Source organism: Erpetoichthys calabaricus, chromosome 14, assembly GCF_900747795.2.
Source record: "Erpetoichthys calabaricus chromosome 14, fErpCal1.3, whole genome shotgun sequence".
Lineage (NCBI taxonomy): Eukaryota > Metazoa > Chordata > Cladistia > Polypteriformes > Polypteridae > Erpetoichthys > Erpetoichthys calabaricus.
In genome coordinates this window covers 99,803,543-99,816,364 of record NC_041407.2, presented here as the reverse complement: position 1 = coordinate 99,816,364, position 12,822 = coordinate 99,803,543, and the positions used below count along the sequence as shown (strand labels likewise).

General features: G+C 45.3%; 2 protein-coding genes across 2 annotated transcripts in view; both read right to left on the bottom strand.

Annotated features, from left to right (window-relative positions):
* psmd3 (proteasome 26S subunit, non-ATPase 3) overlaps positions 1 to 12,822 on the bottom strand; it is a 34,926-nt gene that overhangs the window by 13,021 nt on the left and 9,083 nt on the right. Inside the window, exons 5-10 of the mRNA XM_028818824.2 lie at positions 9,899 to 10,089; positions 3,484 to 3,587; positions 3,255 to 3,369; positions 2,424 to 2,543; positions 1,456 to 1,559; positions 1,049 to 1,204 (exon numbers count right to left, since the gene is read on the bottom strand). Coding sequence (XP_028674657.1) covers positions 1,049 to 1,204; positions 1,456 to 1,559; positions 2,424 to 2,543; positions 3,255 to 3,369; positions 3,484 to 3,587; positions 9,899 to 10,089 — 790 coding nt within the window. The remainder of the gene's footprint in view (positions 1 to 1,048; positions 1,205 to 1,455; positions 1,560 to 2,423; positions 2,544 to 3,254; positions 3,370 to 3,483; positions 3,588 to 9,898; positions 10,090 to 12,822) is intronic.
* Positions 1 to 12,822, bottom strand: part of nkiras2 (NFKB inhibitor interacting Ras-like 2) — a 292,782-nt gene that overhangs the window by 270,928 nt on the left and 9,032 nt on the right. The window lies entirely within an intron of this gene.

The following is a 12,822-nucleotide window of genomic DNA, read 5'->3' as shown; positions in this document are numbered from 1 at the left end:
ATGTGCCAGGTCACAAAGCTCACATCATCTCCATCTGGTTTCTTGAACACGACAATGAGCTCAATGGACTCAAAAGCCCTCCACAGTTGGCCAGATCTCAATTCATCTTTGGGATGTGGGGGAATGGGAGCTTCAGCTGACAAATGTGCAGCGACTGTGTGATGCTATCATGTCACTGTGGACCAAAACCCTTGAGGAATGTTTCCAACACCATGCTGAATCTGTGCCACGGCAGTTCTGAAGGCAAAAGGGGGTCCAACCAGAGAGTAGCAAGGCGTACCTAATAAAGTGGCCTGTGAGTGTACAGAGAGAAGATGGTGTTACGCATGTGGGCTTGGTGGAGAGCTTAAGAGTTTTGGTGACGAGGTTGGCGCGGTGTTCTAATCTGTCTCTTCTCCTCCCTCTGCACAACTGAAGACCAACCGCCACTCCACAATTGATGTCATTTCTATTACCTGTCCACCTGGCCCCAACTCTCCATCTTTGTCTCCTTTTCACAATGTGTAGCTCTTGTCTGGCTGATTGTCACTTTTGTGAAGCCATTCTGTGTTGGACTTGCACAGACTACAAATGTCTGCCTCTGCTGCAGCCTTAGTTCTCTCAAATTAACTTCACTTTAGACGGGTTATGTTGTACACACAAACTGAGCGCCATCACAAGTGTGTTAGTCAGTCAGTAAGTGTCACATGAAAGTGTAGTGCGGTGGCTTCTCCAGGTTCAGTCCTGGGGTCCACTATGGCTGCATGTTTTGTTCCAATTGGTTTCAAAAATCAAGCAGTCATTTTTTTCTCCCCTTCTAACAATGTATAGTTGGCTTTTTCTTTTCTTCCTTCTCTTATTCTGCATTTAGAAAAGAGCAACCGTGTGAGATTTACATTCAGTAAGAAATTAATTATTTCTATTTTGCCATACTTTTAGGTGCTCACCTCTTCTCATTTTCCTATTCATTTGCCCTTTTTCTTTAATTGTGCAACAAAAGTCACAGACACTGCATGAAAACGGTGGGCCAGCGGAGGCACAGATATGTTCAGGCACATCGTCACTTTACCTTTACAGACATATTGTGGATGTCCAAGCAGAAGGAAATTCGCTGGTGGAAAGCAAGCTGGGGTTCCCTGGTGCCGTAAATGTCTATGGTCTCTTTAGACTGGACATAACCCTTTTCATGGTTGATGCTGGCCTCAATCACGCCATCTCGGATAGCCTGCAAGTTAAACAAATAAACAACAAAAAAATGTAACTATAACAATTATAACCCGTAGCATCAGCCTTGGTTTGACCCCAAATGTGAGCAGGCACACACAAGACCTGCTGCCAGCCGAGCTTAAAGAGGATCTGCAGCAGCGTCACACATGCTACACCTGTGTCACAGAAGTGGTCCCAGGCCAACACACCATGCACAAAATAAAATTCATGTGTGCACTTCACGCGCCCGATATAGCAGCATTAATTTACCTTGGCTACAATAAATTCTGCATCCTCGGGACTGTCGAGTTGTAACTTCTGTGCAATGTCTGCCAAGGAGATCCTAGAATATGACAGGCTAATCATCCTCACACCTTAAAGATACAAAATCAAAATTGAATATGGAGAGAATATCACAAAAAAAAAAAAAGGTTCTATAGAAATGAAAGGCAGGAGGCATTTAAAGATATGCTAAAGCTACCAGGGGGTACTCTCTTCATTGGGCCATTGACCCATCTAAAATAGATTGCAATCGAAGTAATCAACATAGACCACTAACGCAGCAGTTCTCAAACTGTGGAGTGCACCCCGAAGCAACAAAAATGGGGACGCGAAGATGTGAAAAGAAGAAAACAAGAATCGAAAATATGAAAAATACATCTATTGAAACCAAAACAAATTAACTTAAACTACATTCTGATACTGGAAACATAAATATGGCGTTAGATAAATGTCGATAAAAGTTAAGTAGGTATAATAAAATATGCATCTATGATATATCATTAACTAAAAAAGAACAAATTGGTATTAGTGGGCTCCTTTCAAAAAAACCTTTTGGGGGTTGGCGATTAAAACTTTTGAAAACTCAGGTCGCAAATACTTAAAGGCTGATAAACGCTGCTCTAACGTTTGCAATGCACCATCTATTGGAGTGTATATGTAATGCATTCAGTACTAAAATTCACTGCATTTGCAATTCCAACAGATGGTGGTCACAAGCACTTCTAGTAATAAAAATGCGCTGGCAAATTACAAACTGCAAATGTTTGTGATGCGTCATCTGTTACAATGACACATGCAGTGCACGTGTCTGTTATATGCCACTTGGTATGGGATTTGTAAAAGCAGTGTTATTGTTTATTACTACAAAAGTTTGTGATGTGCCATCTGTTAGAATGGAAAAGACATGGACACAGAAAGAACACATTGACACGTATCCTTTTAATAATGTGAATTACCTGTTTTGATGACATTGTGTCGAAGACGAATGATTAATGTATATGTCCCATCTGTCTGAAACTTCTCTCCAAACTGGTCCAGTACCTGGTTGAATTTGGACAAGTTCCCAGTTCTTACAGCTGCAACAGAAATTGTGACAGCGTTAGTCAAGTGAGAAACGTTTAGGCATCTGTGATGGTCAACACACAAAACGAAATCCTCAGAAGATAAGCATCAGACGTGGCTCTCAGTGTTTCTCTGTCCTTAACTATCTTACACATTCAATTTCTGTCCTTAACGAGTTCACCTTTTTTACACTAAGAGTAATGTCTAGATGTCTGGGCCATGAAAAATGAAAATGATGCCTACTGGGAAAAAAATCATGCGCTATGACAAAGGGCCATCCATTGTTCATTATGCAACCTGCTTAATCCATTCTGGAATTGCAGGGATTGGAGCGGATCCTGTAGTCGTCCTTCAACGGGGTGACAATTCACTGCAGGCCACATTCACTTACATGGGGTCAATTTTACATCCTGTTTAAAAGTCTTTTAGTCACATAACAAAGTCGTCAAATCTGCTTTGTCGAATTCAGGGTCATTGGAGGCCAGAGCCTACGACGGCAACACTGGGGCAGAAATGGGGTGACAATCAATCGAAGGGTCCTCATAGACACATACACATGATCTGTGAGACAAAAACTCCACAAATTGCTCTTTATGGCACCTCCACAGTCCGCCCCCCTCTGCTCACCCTAGGGTTCGAGTCACTTATCTTTTCATTAATCTCATGGGGGCCTTCTGTTCCCAGGCACTAAAACGGACACTCTGTGCACCACACATGCAGATTACCTTGGGTCAGTAAGAAATAAGGCATGAGGGATCTCTTCAGGGAGGGCTGTCTGAACTGTAGCCGGTCTGGAATTTCCCCCAAAAGCAGCTCCACCACAATGAGAAGCTTGTGCACCTGCAGAGGGGCCGTGAAAAAATAGAAAGCTGCAGCGCAGATGCAACCGCCATACTGTCTCAATGTAACACTTCAGTTCCTGCACACCCGTCAGCCACTTTCATGCTTGCTTACCGTCTGTTTAAAGCCCACTGCAGTGTGCTGAGGGGCTTTTCTGAGCGCGTTGGTCAGCGTTCTCCGGGCTTCAGAGTATTCCAGCTGGATTGATTTGATTCGGCCTAACATGAAGAACAGAAAGACGACATTCAGATTAACGGGGTAGTAAAGAGAGCAGGAGACGTCTTCATGCATATTTGCTTTGCTGCCATATTTGTTTCGGATACACACATGGCCACATTTAGTGAATGATTAACCCAAAGTAACATACAAATCACAAATACAAGTAGTCCTCTGCTTACGACGAGGTTACATTCCGAAAATCAGGTCACAAGTTGAATCAAACGTAAGTCGCTAAAAGTACTGTAAGTGTACTCTACTCCTAGCCTACTTAAGCTAAGCCTGGCCTAATTCCATGGAATCTGTGATCAATAATGCTCTCATTTGTGGGTAATATTTCAATTTAAAACTCTGTGATGCGTCAGTCGCTGTCTTGCGCCCCAAAGAGGAGGCCGAGTCTCAGTACTTTAGCAAAACCAGCTTTATTCAACTTGAAACAGGAACAGCACGGTTATTTATTGTAGCGGGCTCTGCCACTCTCCTATACACAGACAAACGGACACAGTTGGCACCAGGTCAGTGGCCAAGTTAAACTGTTCCTTGCATCATCCATCGGCAACAGGCGCTTCTAGCGTGGCAGCGGTCCCTCGTGTTTCTGCGAAGTGCGATGGCCACGTGCGAAGGCAATCACACTTCGCCGTGTCGCCCCGTTGGAGGGGGTCTCAAAAGAGTTCTGAAATCTCACATTCCCCCCGGTGTGGCCAAAGCGACCCTCCTAAGCAGGGCTCGGCTAGGCGGGAAAGAATGTCAGCATTGGTGCATGAAGCCCCAGGACGGTGGCGAACATCAAAAGCCTGCAAACTAACGCAACACCAAGTGAGTAGGACGTTCATATCAGCCACTGAAGCGGGGCATGGTAACTCACCAGGGTAAACCGCTGTCTCCCAATTGCAAATGTATATTTTACACAATTTTATATAAATTCTCGTATCGCTATCCTCATCGTAACTGAAAAATTACAAGTCAAACCATTGTAGGCTGAGGACCATCTGTACACAGTTCAGCTTTCTCTGTATCTCTAAAATGGGAGCAGTGGTAGGTGATGTGTTCCTGTGCAGGAGCAATGGGGAAAGAAATGGGAACCCTTGCGCTTTACAGTCCAGTGCCTCAGCCACTGTGGGGCCATGATGACCACCATTTGTGACACGGCCTTATTAATCACAGATACTTCTCAAGTTCTTACAGCGTAAATGCTGGCAGGTGGAGCAAAGAGAAGTGTCAGCCTGGTGATTTACATCTGCAGTCATTTGTGATAAATTCTTACTGATGACAATTAATTTCCAGAGCTCTACAGTACGACTGCTGGTGACTCAGTGAAGCATTAACCTTGTGCTTTATAATGCGAAGCCCTAACCACCACGGACTGACCGATGTCGTATTTCTAAAGCAAGAATATTGGCAGATTAAGTGACTCGCTCAAGGACGCACAGTAAGCCAACGTTATGACGTACGACTTTTTCAGTCACAGCCTTCACTTACATGATCTAAGTCTGATCAGATCAAAGAAACAAAGGAAAGTTGGAACTCTAGAACTTTACAGTCAGAGAGTCCATTTTGATGTCTCATTGTTGTCCTACCACAGCAGGGCGGAAAAAGACAAAAGATGCTCCGTGTTGATTGGCTGCCTAAAAGTGTCAATCTTACAATACTGTTGTGGCACAATAGGAAGTTGTAAACTGGGCCAAAGAGTTGAGTAAACCTGCCATCTGCTATGATTGCTCAAGGCGACAAGATCCAGCAGGAGCAGATTTTAAGTGCGACAGGCTCTCTGACCCAACAATGTATAGCGAGAAGGGCATTACAATGGCAGCTTTGTGCTTTATGGTCCAAAAATGTCTCTACGCCACATGTGCAGCAGAGTTTGGACCTGATTAAGGGTGCAGATGGACAGAGCAAGTTTCAGTAAGAATGAGCACTTAAAGGGCTGTCACACTACACGATTTCTCTAGATATTTTCAGTCACAGACCTTAGTTACATGATCTCAGTCAGCAGCAGTCATGGCGCGGGTCTGTGACAAGCAGTCCTGTAGTCTGAGATCTCAAGTGACTTAGTTAAAACAGGTCTGCAGCTCGGCCCGACTAAACAAGACCAGTTTGAGTTTGTGTTAAGTCATATAGGTGGCCTCTGTGTGTGCAACAGCCGACAATCAACGAGCACTCAGCCAGAAGTAAAGTGGATGCAATGCAACTGCCAGGGAACAGGTGGACCTCACAAGCAGAAAGAAGAGAGACGCCGTGGCCCTATCTGCTGTCTCCTTTACATACCATGACAGGAAAGAAAAAAGGGACAAGGACTTCAGCTTAACTCACCGTACCTGCAAAGCATTCGTACAGTCCCGGCGGGGATACTGGCTTCCAGAACAAGGGCGAACTCAGGCTTGCAATACCTGTGGAAAGCTGTCACACAGCCGTGTCCTTTGTCATCTTCTGCAGATCCTATATGTGACATTCTGACGGGATCAGCAACTGCAGTCGTCAAGTTTGACATCCCTACCAGCAAGAAGTCGTGCAATTGATGCCGGCTTTAGAAGAACATTTCCTGTACCCGTACAGCGGTAATTTCATTCAACACTTTTTATGTAATCCTTTTAATTTTAACACCCATTTCATTCTTCTTTGTTCAGCTGCAGAACAGAACGAGTTGTTTTTATTACTAAATTCTCGTGTCTTTTTGCTTTGGTAATGCTTACCATCATCAATATATATATAATTCACTAAGCAGCCGACAGGGCACGCAAGACAACCATGGGATACGCAAGACATAGCTACACCCACCAACTCACAGAGCCATGCCCACCAACTCTAAGAATTCACTAAGTCCATGGCAAGCAAGACGCACACACGACAGAGCCACGCCCACCAACAATTCACGAAGCAGCCAACCACGGCACACGCACGACAGAGCCCCGCCCACCAACAATTCACTAAGCAGCCGACCATGGCACACGCACGACAGAGCCCCGCCCACCAACAATTCACTACCACGGCACACGCACGACAGAGCCCCGCCCACCAACAATTCACGAAGCAGCCAACCACGGCACACGCACGACAGAGCCCCGCCCACCAACAATTCACGAAGCAGCCAACCACGGCACACGCACGACAGAGCCCCGCCCACCAACAATTCACTAAGCAGCCGACCATGGCACACGCACGACAGAGCCCCGCCCACCAACAATTCACTAAGCAGCCGACCATGGCACACACACAAGGCAGAGCCCCGCCCACCATTCACTAAGCAGCCAACCATGGCACACGCACGACAGAGCCCCGCCCACCAACAATTCGAGCGAGAACGAAAGCATTTGCCAAGAATGTTTTCATTAATCAAGAACGAAAGTCAGAGGTTCGAAGACGATCACATACCGTCGTAGTTCCGACCATAAACGATGCCGACTGGCGATCCGTCAGCGTTATTCCCATGACCCGCTGGACAGCCAACCGGGTAACCAAAGTCTTTGGGTTCCGGGGGTGGGGGGGCGGTGGGTTGGAGTATGGTTGCAAAGCTGAAACTTAAAGGAATTGACAGAAGGGCACCACCAGGTGTGGAACCTTTCTCTTAATTTGACTCAACACAGGAAACCTCACCCGGCCCGGATACGGAGAGGATTGACAGATTGATAGCTTTTTCTCGATTCTGTGGGTGGTGGTGCATGGCCGTTCTTAGTTGGTGGAGCGATTTGTCTGGTTAATTCCGATAACGAACGAGACTCCCTCCTGCTAAATAGTTACTCGACAAAAGAGCGGTCGGCGTCCAACTTCTTAGAGGGACAAGTAGCTTTCAGCCATGTGAGATTGAGCATTAACAGGTCTGTGATGCCCTTAGATGTCCGGTGCTGAACGCGCGCGCTACACTGAATGGATCAACGTGTATCTACCCGGCGCCGAGAGGCATGGGTACGCTTTTGAACCCCATTCGGGATGGAGACCGGGGCTTGGAATTGTTCCCCACAAACGAGGAATTCCCAGTAAGTGCGGGTCATACACTCACACTGATTAAGTCCCTGCCCTTTGTACACACCCCCCCCCCCCGCTACTACCATGGTCGGGTGACTTGGTGGATTATATATAGAAAAGCAGCCAGAACCGCAAAGAACAATGAAAAGACAACGTGGCTCAGAGGTGCATGTGGACTGTAGCAGAGACGAAAGCAACTGAGGTGCTGTTTGGAAAATGAACAGTCAACGTGACTCCCAGGTGCATGTGGACTGTGCAAAGGCGAAAACGACTCAGGTGAGGAGTTGGGGGCGGGCACATGAGCAGGCAGTGCATACTGAATGATGACTAAGAAATCAGCAGACTAGAATGGCGGGGGGGAAGGGGCGGAATGGGCATCCTTCCCCTCTCCCCCCGTTCCGCCATCCACACCCAGCCCCGTCCCTTGCTCTGGGAGGTGGAGGCGCGACGGCGGTCCTCCAGTTTTGAGTCACGGACAATTGTATGTTGCCCTCTCCAGAGTACCATCTTTTCATTCACCTACAGTCGTATCCTCAAACCCACCCCATTTGGACAACTGTGTCTTTCAGGAAGTGTTCACCCATCAATACATAATTATGCGGCGTATGCTACGCCGCGGGTTGACTAGTTTCTCATATTTCTATGTTTAGCTCATTTAAAAATGAAGTAAAATGCAAGGGGAAACAAACGAACAGATCTCTATTAATTATGATGTGCGAGTGAAGGTACACCAAATGGATTCAATAAATGGGTAGTGATGTCCGTGTACGAATGAGGTGCTGTATGTGACTACGCCCAAGAATTACTTTACCGATAAATAGGCTGACGCCATAAATATGCAAAAATAACAAGAACAACGCATCCAATGCAGCTCGTAACATTTTACTGAGGGCGGAAATCACCTAAAGGCAAGTGGCTGATACAATACGGGACATCACAGGGCTGTGATCATGTCAGACGTGATTTGAAGTTGGTAAATGTGGGTCTTCTCAATCCCAACCCAACTCTGCTTTCATGAGCCCTGGAGACTTAAGTTAATAATAATAATAATAACAACAATAATAATTTACATAGAGCCTTTCCCCAATGACTTCTAATGCTGGGGGAAATGTCACACTTTCAAATCACAGTTGCTGATCTTGTCACTAGTTCATGTCAGTATTTACGTATCGTATGTATGTCCATCTGTGATAGCCACCGATTTTCAATCATGTGTCTATGTCACACTTTATGACGGAGTGCTGATCTTCCAGCACAGTCATACTCACCCTGCTTTCTGACAGCCAATAGTGTGTTGCCTGATGGAGCTGGTACTGTACAATGGATTAACAGGTACGGCAAGTTCAGTCGCAGTCTTGGTCGTTTTTTTTTTTTTTTTCCCCCTTTCTGCCATGGTACGTCTGGAAAAAAGATAGACCAGCTCCTCGTATCTGTGAGGTCCCAAATTCCTTGTTGTTGCCTTACAAGCACTGTACCTCTGGATGAGCACCCATTGTTGTTGTCGGTACTCATGCACACAGACGCCACCCCTACTGCGTGATTTTATCAGTGCAAGTCACAGACTAGTTGGAGTGAGTCGAAGGACATGTCACATTACGCAATAAGCTTCATGCGAGTGTGGTGCATTACTCCGCATCGAAAGGAGTCAGATGAGGTGGCTCGGGCATCTGATCAGGATGCCTCCTGGACGCTAGGATAATAAAAATGAAGGCTGTGACTGAAAATTACTGGATATGCCTTTTACTTGTGTCACTTTCTTCACAGTATTTTCACACCATATAAATACGTTGTTTTGATGTGTCACTGTTCCCTATAGTGTTTTGAATTTTATTGAACATGAAGTTGTTTTTTTTTTTTTTTTGCTCTTTATTTCGCCTTATACAATTTCTTGTATTAGGAATTTGTTAGTTTTTGCATACCCCTTGGGGTCAGAGCGCAGGGTCAGCCATTGTACAGCGCCCCTGGAGCAATTACAGGTTAAGGGCCTTGCTCAAGGGCCCAGCAGAGTAGGATCTCTTTTGGCAGTGATGGGGATTCGAACCGGCAACCTTCGGGATACCAGCGCAGATCCTTAGCCTCAGAGCCACCACTCCGCCCCAAGTTGCTCAAGTGCCAGCTATCAGAGTGATAGAAAAGGCTTGAGTCAGAAAGCAATGAGTTCTGTGACCGTATAAAACCAAAAGGACAATGTTTGCCCCAGCATGGTTACACAGCACCATTAGTAAATGCCACCTTAAAGCACTAGGCAGCTTCTGGGCCACCTAGGGAGACAATGCTGATGATTTCCAGCACAACTACCCAGGCACAAATCAACACTGCCCACTGAAAGCTTTTTTTATATATATATATATACCTGTGTAGTAGAGGTACCGTGCCCATTCATTATTGTTGGCTTGTTCGGGGAAGACAGATTTGGACACCAACTTTTCGGCCTGGTCATACAGGTTATACTGCAAGTAGTTCCTCAGTAGCAGGTTTAGCAGTGTAGCTTGGCCGTCAAAATCATGGCGCAATGTGGCCGTCCGTAACCGGGCATACAGGAAACTGAAAAAGAGTGCAGAAACAAAATGTTTTAAGAAAAAACAAAACGAGTGCATCCTACTGCTCTACAGTGACCTGAAATAAAGAAAAAAAAAATGGCACAGCCTGTCTGTCTTTCCATGGTTTTAACTCAAGTCCACACATGTGGTACTTCTAACAGTACGTGATGTAGTATGTGCACAGTTATTGGGGGCAATTTTATCTCAGATCACTAAAGTCTCACCCCGCCACCAAATATGCCTCAGCCTCCTCTATTAATTGCGACTTTGTTCTACAGTCTCTGCTTTACGCACATTAGTCCCCACGAGTCTCATTTTTAAAGGGTAACACTTTAGATTAAGGACCAGCTGTGATGCATCTGTTAGTCACACGCTGATGCGTAACAAGACGGTAACAATGGCCTCTTTAGGTCTTATTAACATTTACAAAGCCTCTGTAAAGTGGGTATTCATCTCTGTGCAGTGTGGCGGGTTAACCTCCTTAGCGTTATGTTAAAACCAGTAAAAAACAAGCCAAAAACACGATCCCCTCCACCAACAATAAAAGTTGTGTGTAACAGAAGCATGAACATAATAAAAAAACGTCAACATAAATACAGTCAGAAAGCTATGTCAAGAGTCCAACGCTGTACTGATAATAATAAATAATAATAATTCATTACATTTATATAGCGCCTTTTCTCAGTACTCAAAGTGCTATCCACACAGGGAGGAACCGGGAAGCGAATCCACAATCTTCCACAGTCTCCTTACTGCAAAGCAGCAGCACTACCACTGCGCCACCTGTGAGGACTGATGCAGATTCAGTGCATGTCCTTCATGTGACAGTTCTGAGACAGCTGCCAACACACAGCCTGATGCTTCAATCGGGACCGTAGACGCATGTTTCATTGCACACTTGTCTTAGATAATTTACTGTTGCTTGCACACGAGGAGGTGGGCACACAGTCAGTGCCTGACCTGCATGATCGACACGCTCAAGGCTTAGTGACATCCATATTTCCCAAGACAAACACTGAACCTTTGCTACATTGTAAACAGTGCTTAGTGGTCTATCGTCTTGCTTATCCGTGCACCTAATTGCAGTTATTTTGCCTTTTTGTCACACCATGGTGAAGCTTCACGAGACTGAATTCAACAGACATACAGCAGCGGTTCAGTCGTTCAGTGCCATCTCATTTTATGTGTTAATATCTGATGACCAATTCACATCCTCATCCCAATCGCTAAGATCCAGCAGTGGTTCAGTTTCAGTTCGTTCTAAAACTGCGTTTAAGGTTTTTTGTTTGCTACTGTGTTTCTTTTTTGTTGAAGGCTCCACCCTGCTCATGAATATTCATGACACAATACATGGCAATAGTCTCTCTCTTTTTTTGATATTACTTCTCCCACTAGATGGCAGCAGAATATTGTCCTGAGAGTTTTTCAGGCTTAAGGCTATAAAGCAGGGGTCCTCAATCACAGTCCTGGAGGGCCGCAGTGGCTGCAGGTTTTTATTCCAACTAGTTTCCTAATTAGAAAGCAGTCCATGCTGATAAAGAAACTTGGTATTGAACCGTTTGCCTTGTTAATGCTTGCGTTCATCCAACAGCAATTTGAATTGCACTGTAGAGTTTCCTTCTGTCAGAATGTTATCCAAGGGTTTTGTGGACCAAAATAGATTGAAACTTAATGGTCCTTCCAATTCAAGTTCAAAGTTTATTGTCATGTGCACTGTAAGGAAACACGTTTCCCTGTACAATGAAATTCTTTCTTTACTGTCCGCACCAAATGACAAAACCAACGTATAAAGATAAACAAATAATAAGTAGCAGAAAGATAATAAGTAACAGAGGCAGCATAAAGTATAAAAACAGAATAGAAATATAAAGTGTAACGTGCAGGTAGGTGTGTGATGGACAAGTCAAATACAGTTGTGTAAGGTCGATAGAATGAGGTGGCCCACGGTTATTGACTCCAGTCAGTTATTTAGGAGTCTAATGGCCTTTGGAAAGAGAGAGTTCTTTAGCCTGGAAGTCCTGCATTTCATACGTCTGTACCTCCTGCCTGAAGGTCGAAGTGTGAACAGTTCGTGTTTGGGGTGGGTGGGATCCGGGGTGGGATCCCTGAAGATCGAGGCAGTTCTCCTGCGGACTCTGCAGTTGTAGATGCTCTGCAGAGAGGGCAGTGGGGTCCTGGTGATCTTCTCAGCAGTCTTCACCGCTCTCTGCAGGCGTTTGCGCTCCATGGCAGTAGTGTTGCCGTACCACACGGTGATGCAGCTGGTCAAGGTGCTCTCAACAATGCAGCTGTAAAAGTTGCCAAGGATCTTAGTCGACATATCAAACTTCCTCAGCCTCCTCAGAAAGTACAGATGCTGTTGAGCCCTCTTGACCAGCTGTGTAGTGTTAAGTGTCCAAGTGAGGTCCTCACTGATGTAGATGCCCAGGTATCTAATGCTGCTCACCCTCTCCACTTCAAGCCCTCTGATGAACAGCCCTCTGAGGTGATGTCTCCTCTCCTTCCTCATGTCCACTATCATCTCCTTCGTCTTGTCTGTGTTAAGGGTGAGGTTGTTGCTCTCACACCATAACACCAGTTCCCCTCTCATTCATTTCTAAACATGTTTTTATCACTGACACTTCATGGTAAGCACGTGAGCTGGAGAGCTGCTGGTTTATGGGTTATCTGTCTCTCATTATTTACTAATGTCTGGTTAAGAAAACGGGCAACAGTTAAAACTTAAATAGGCAATTAA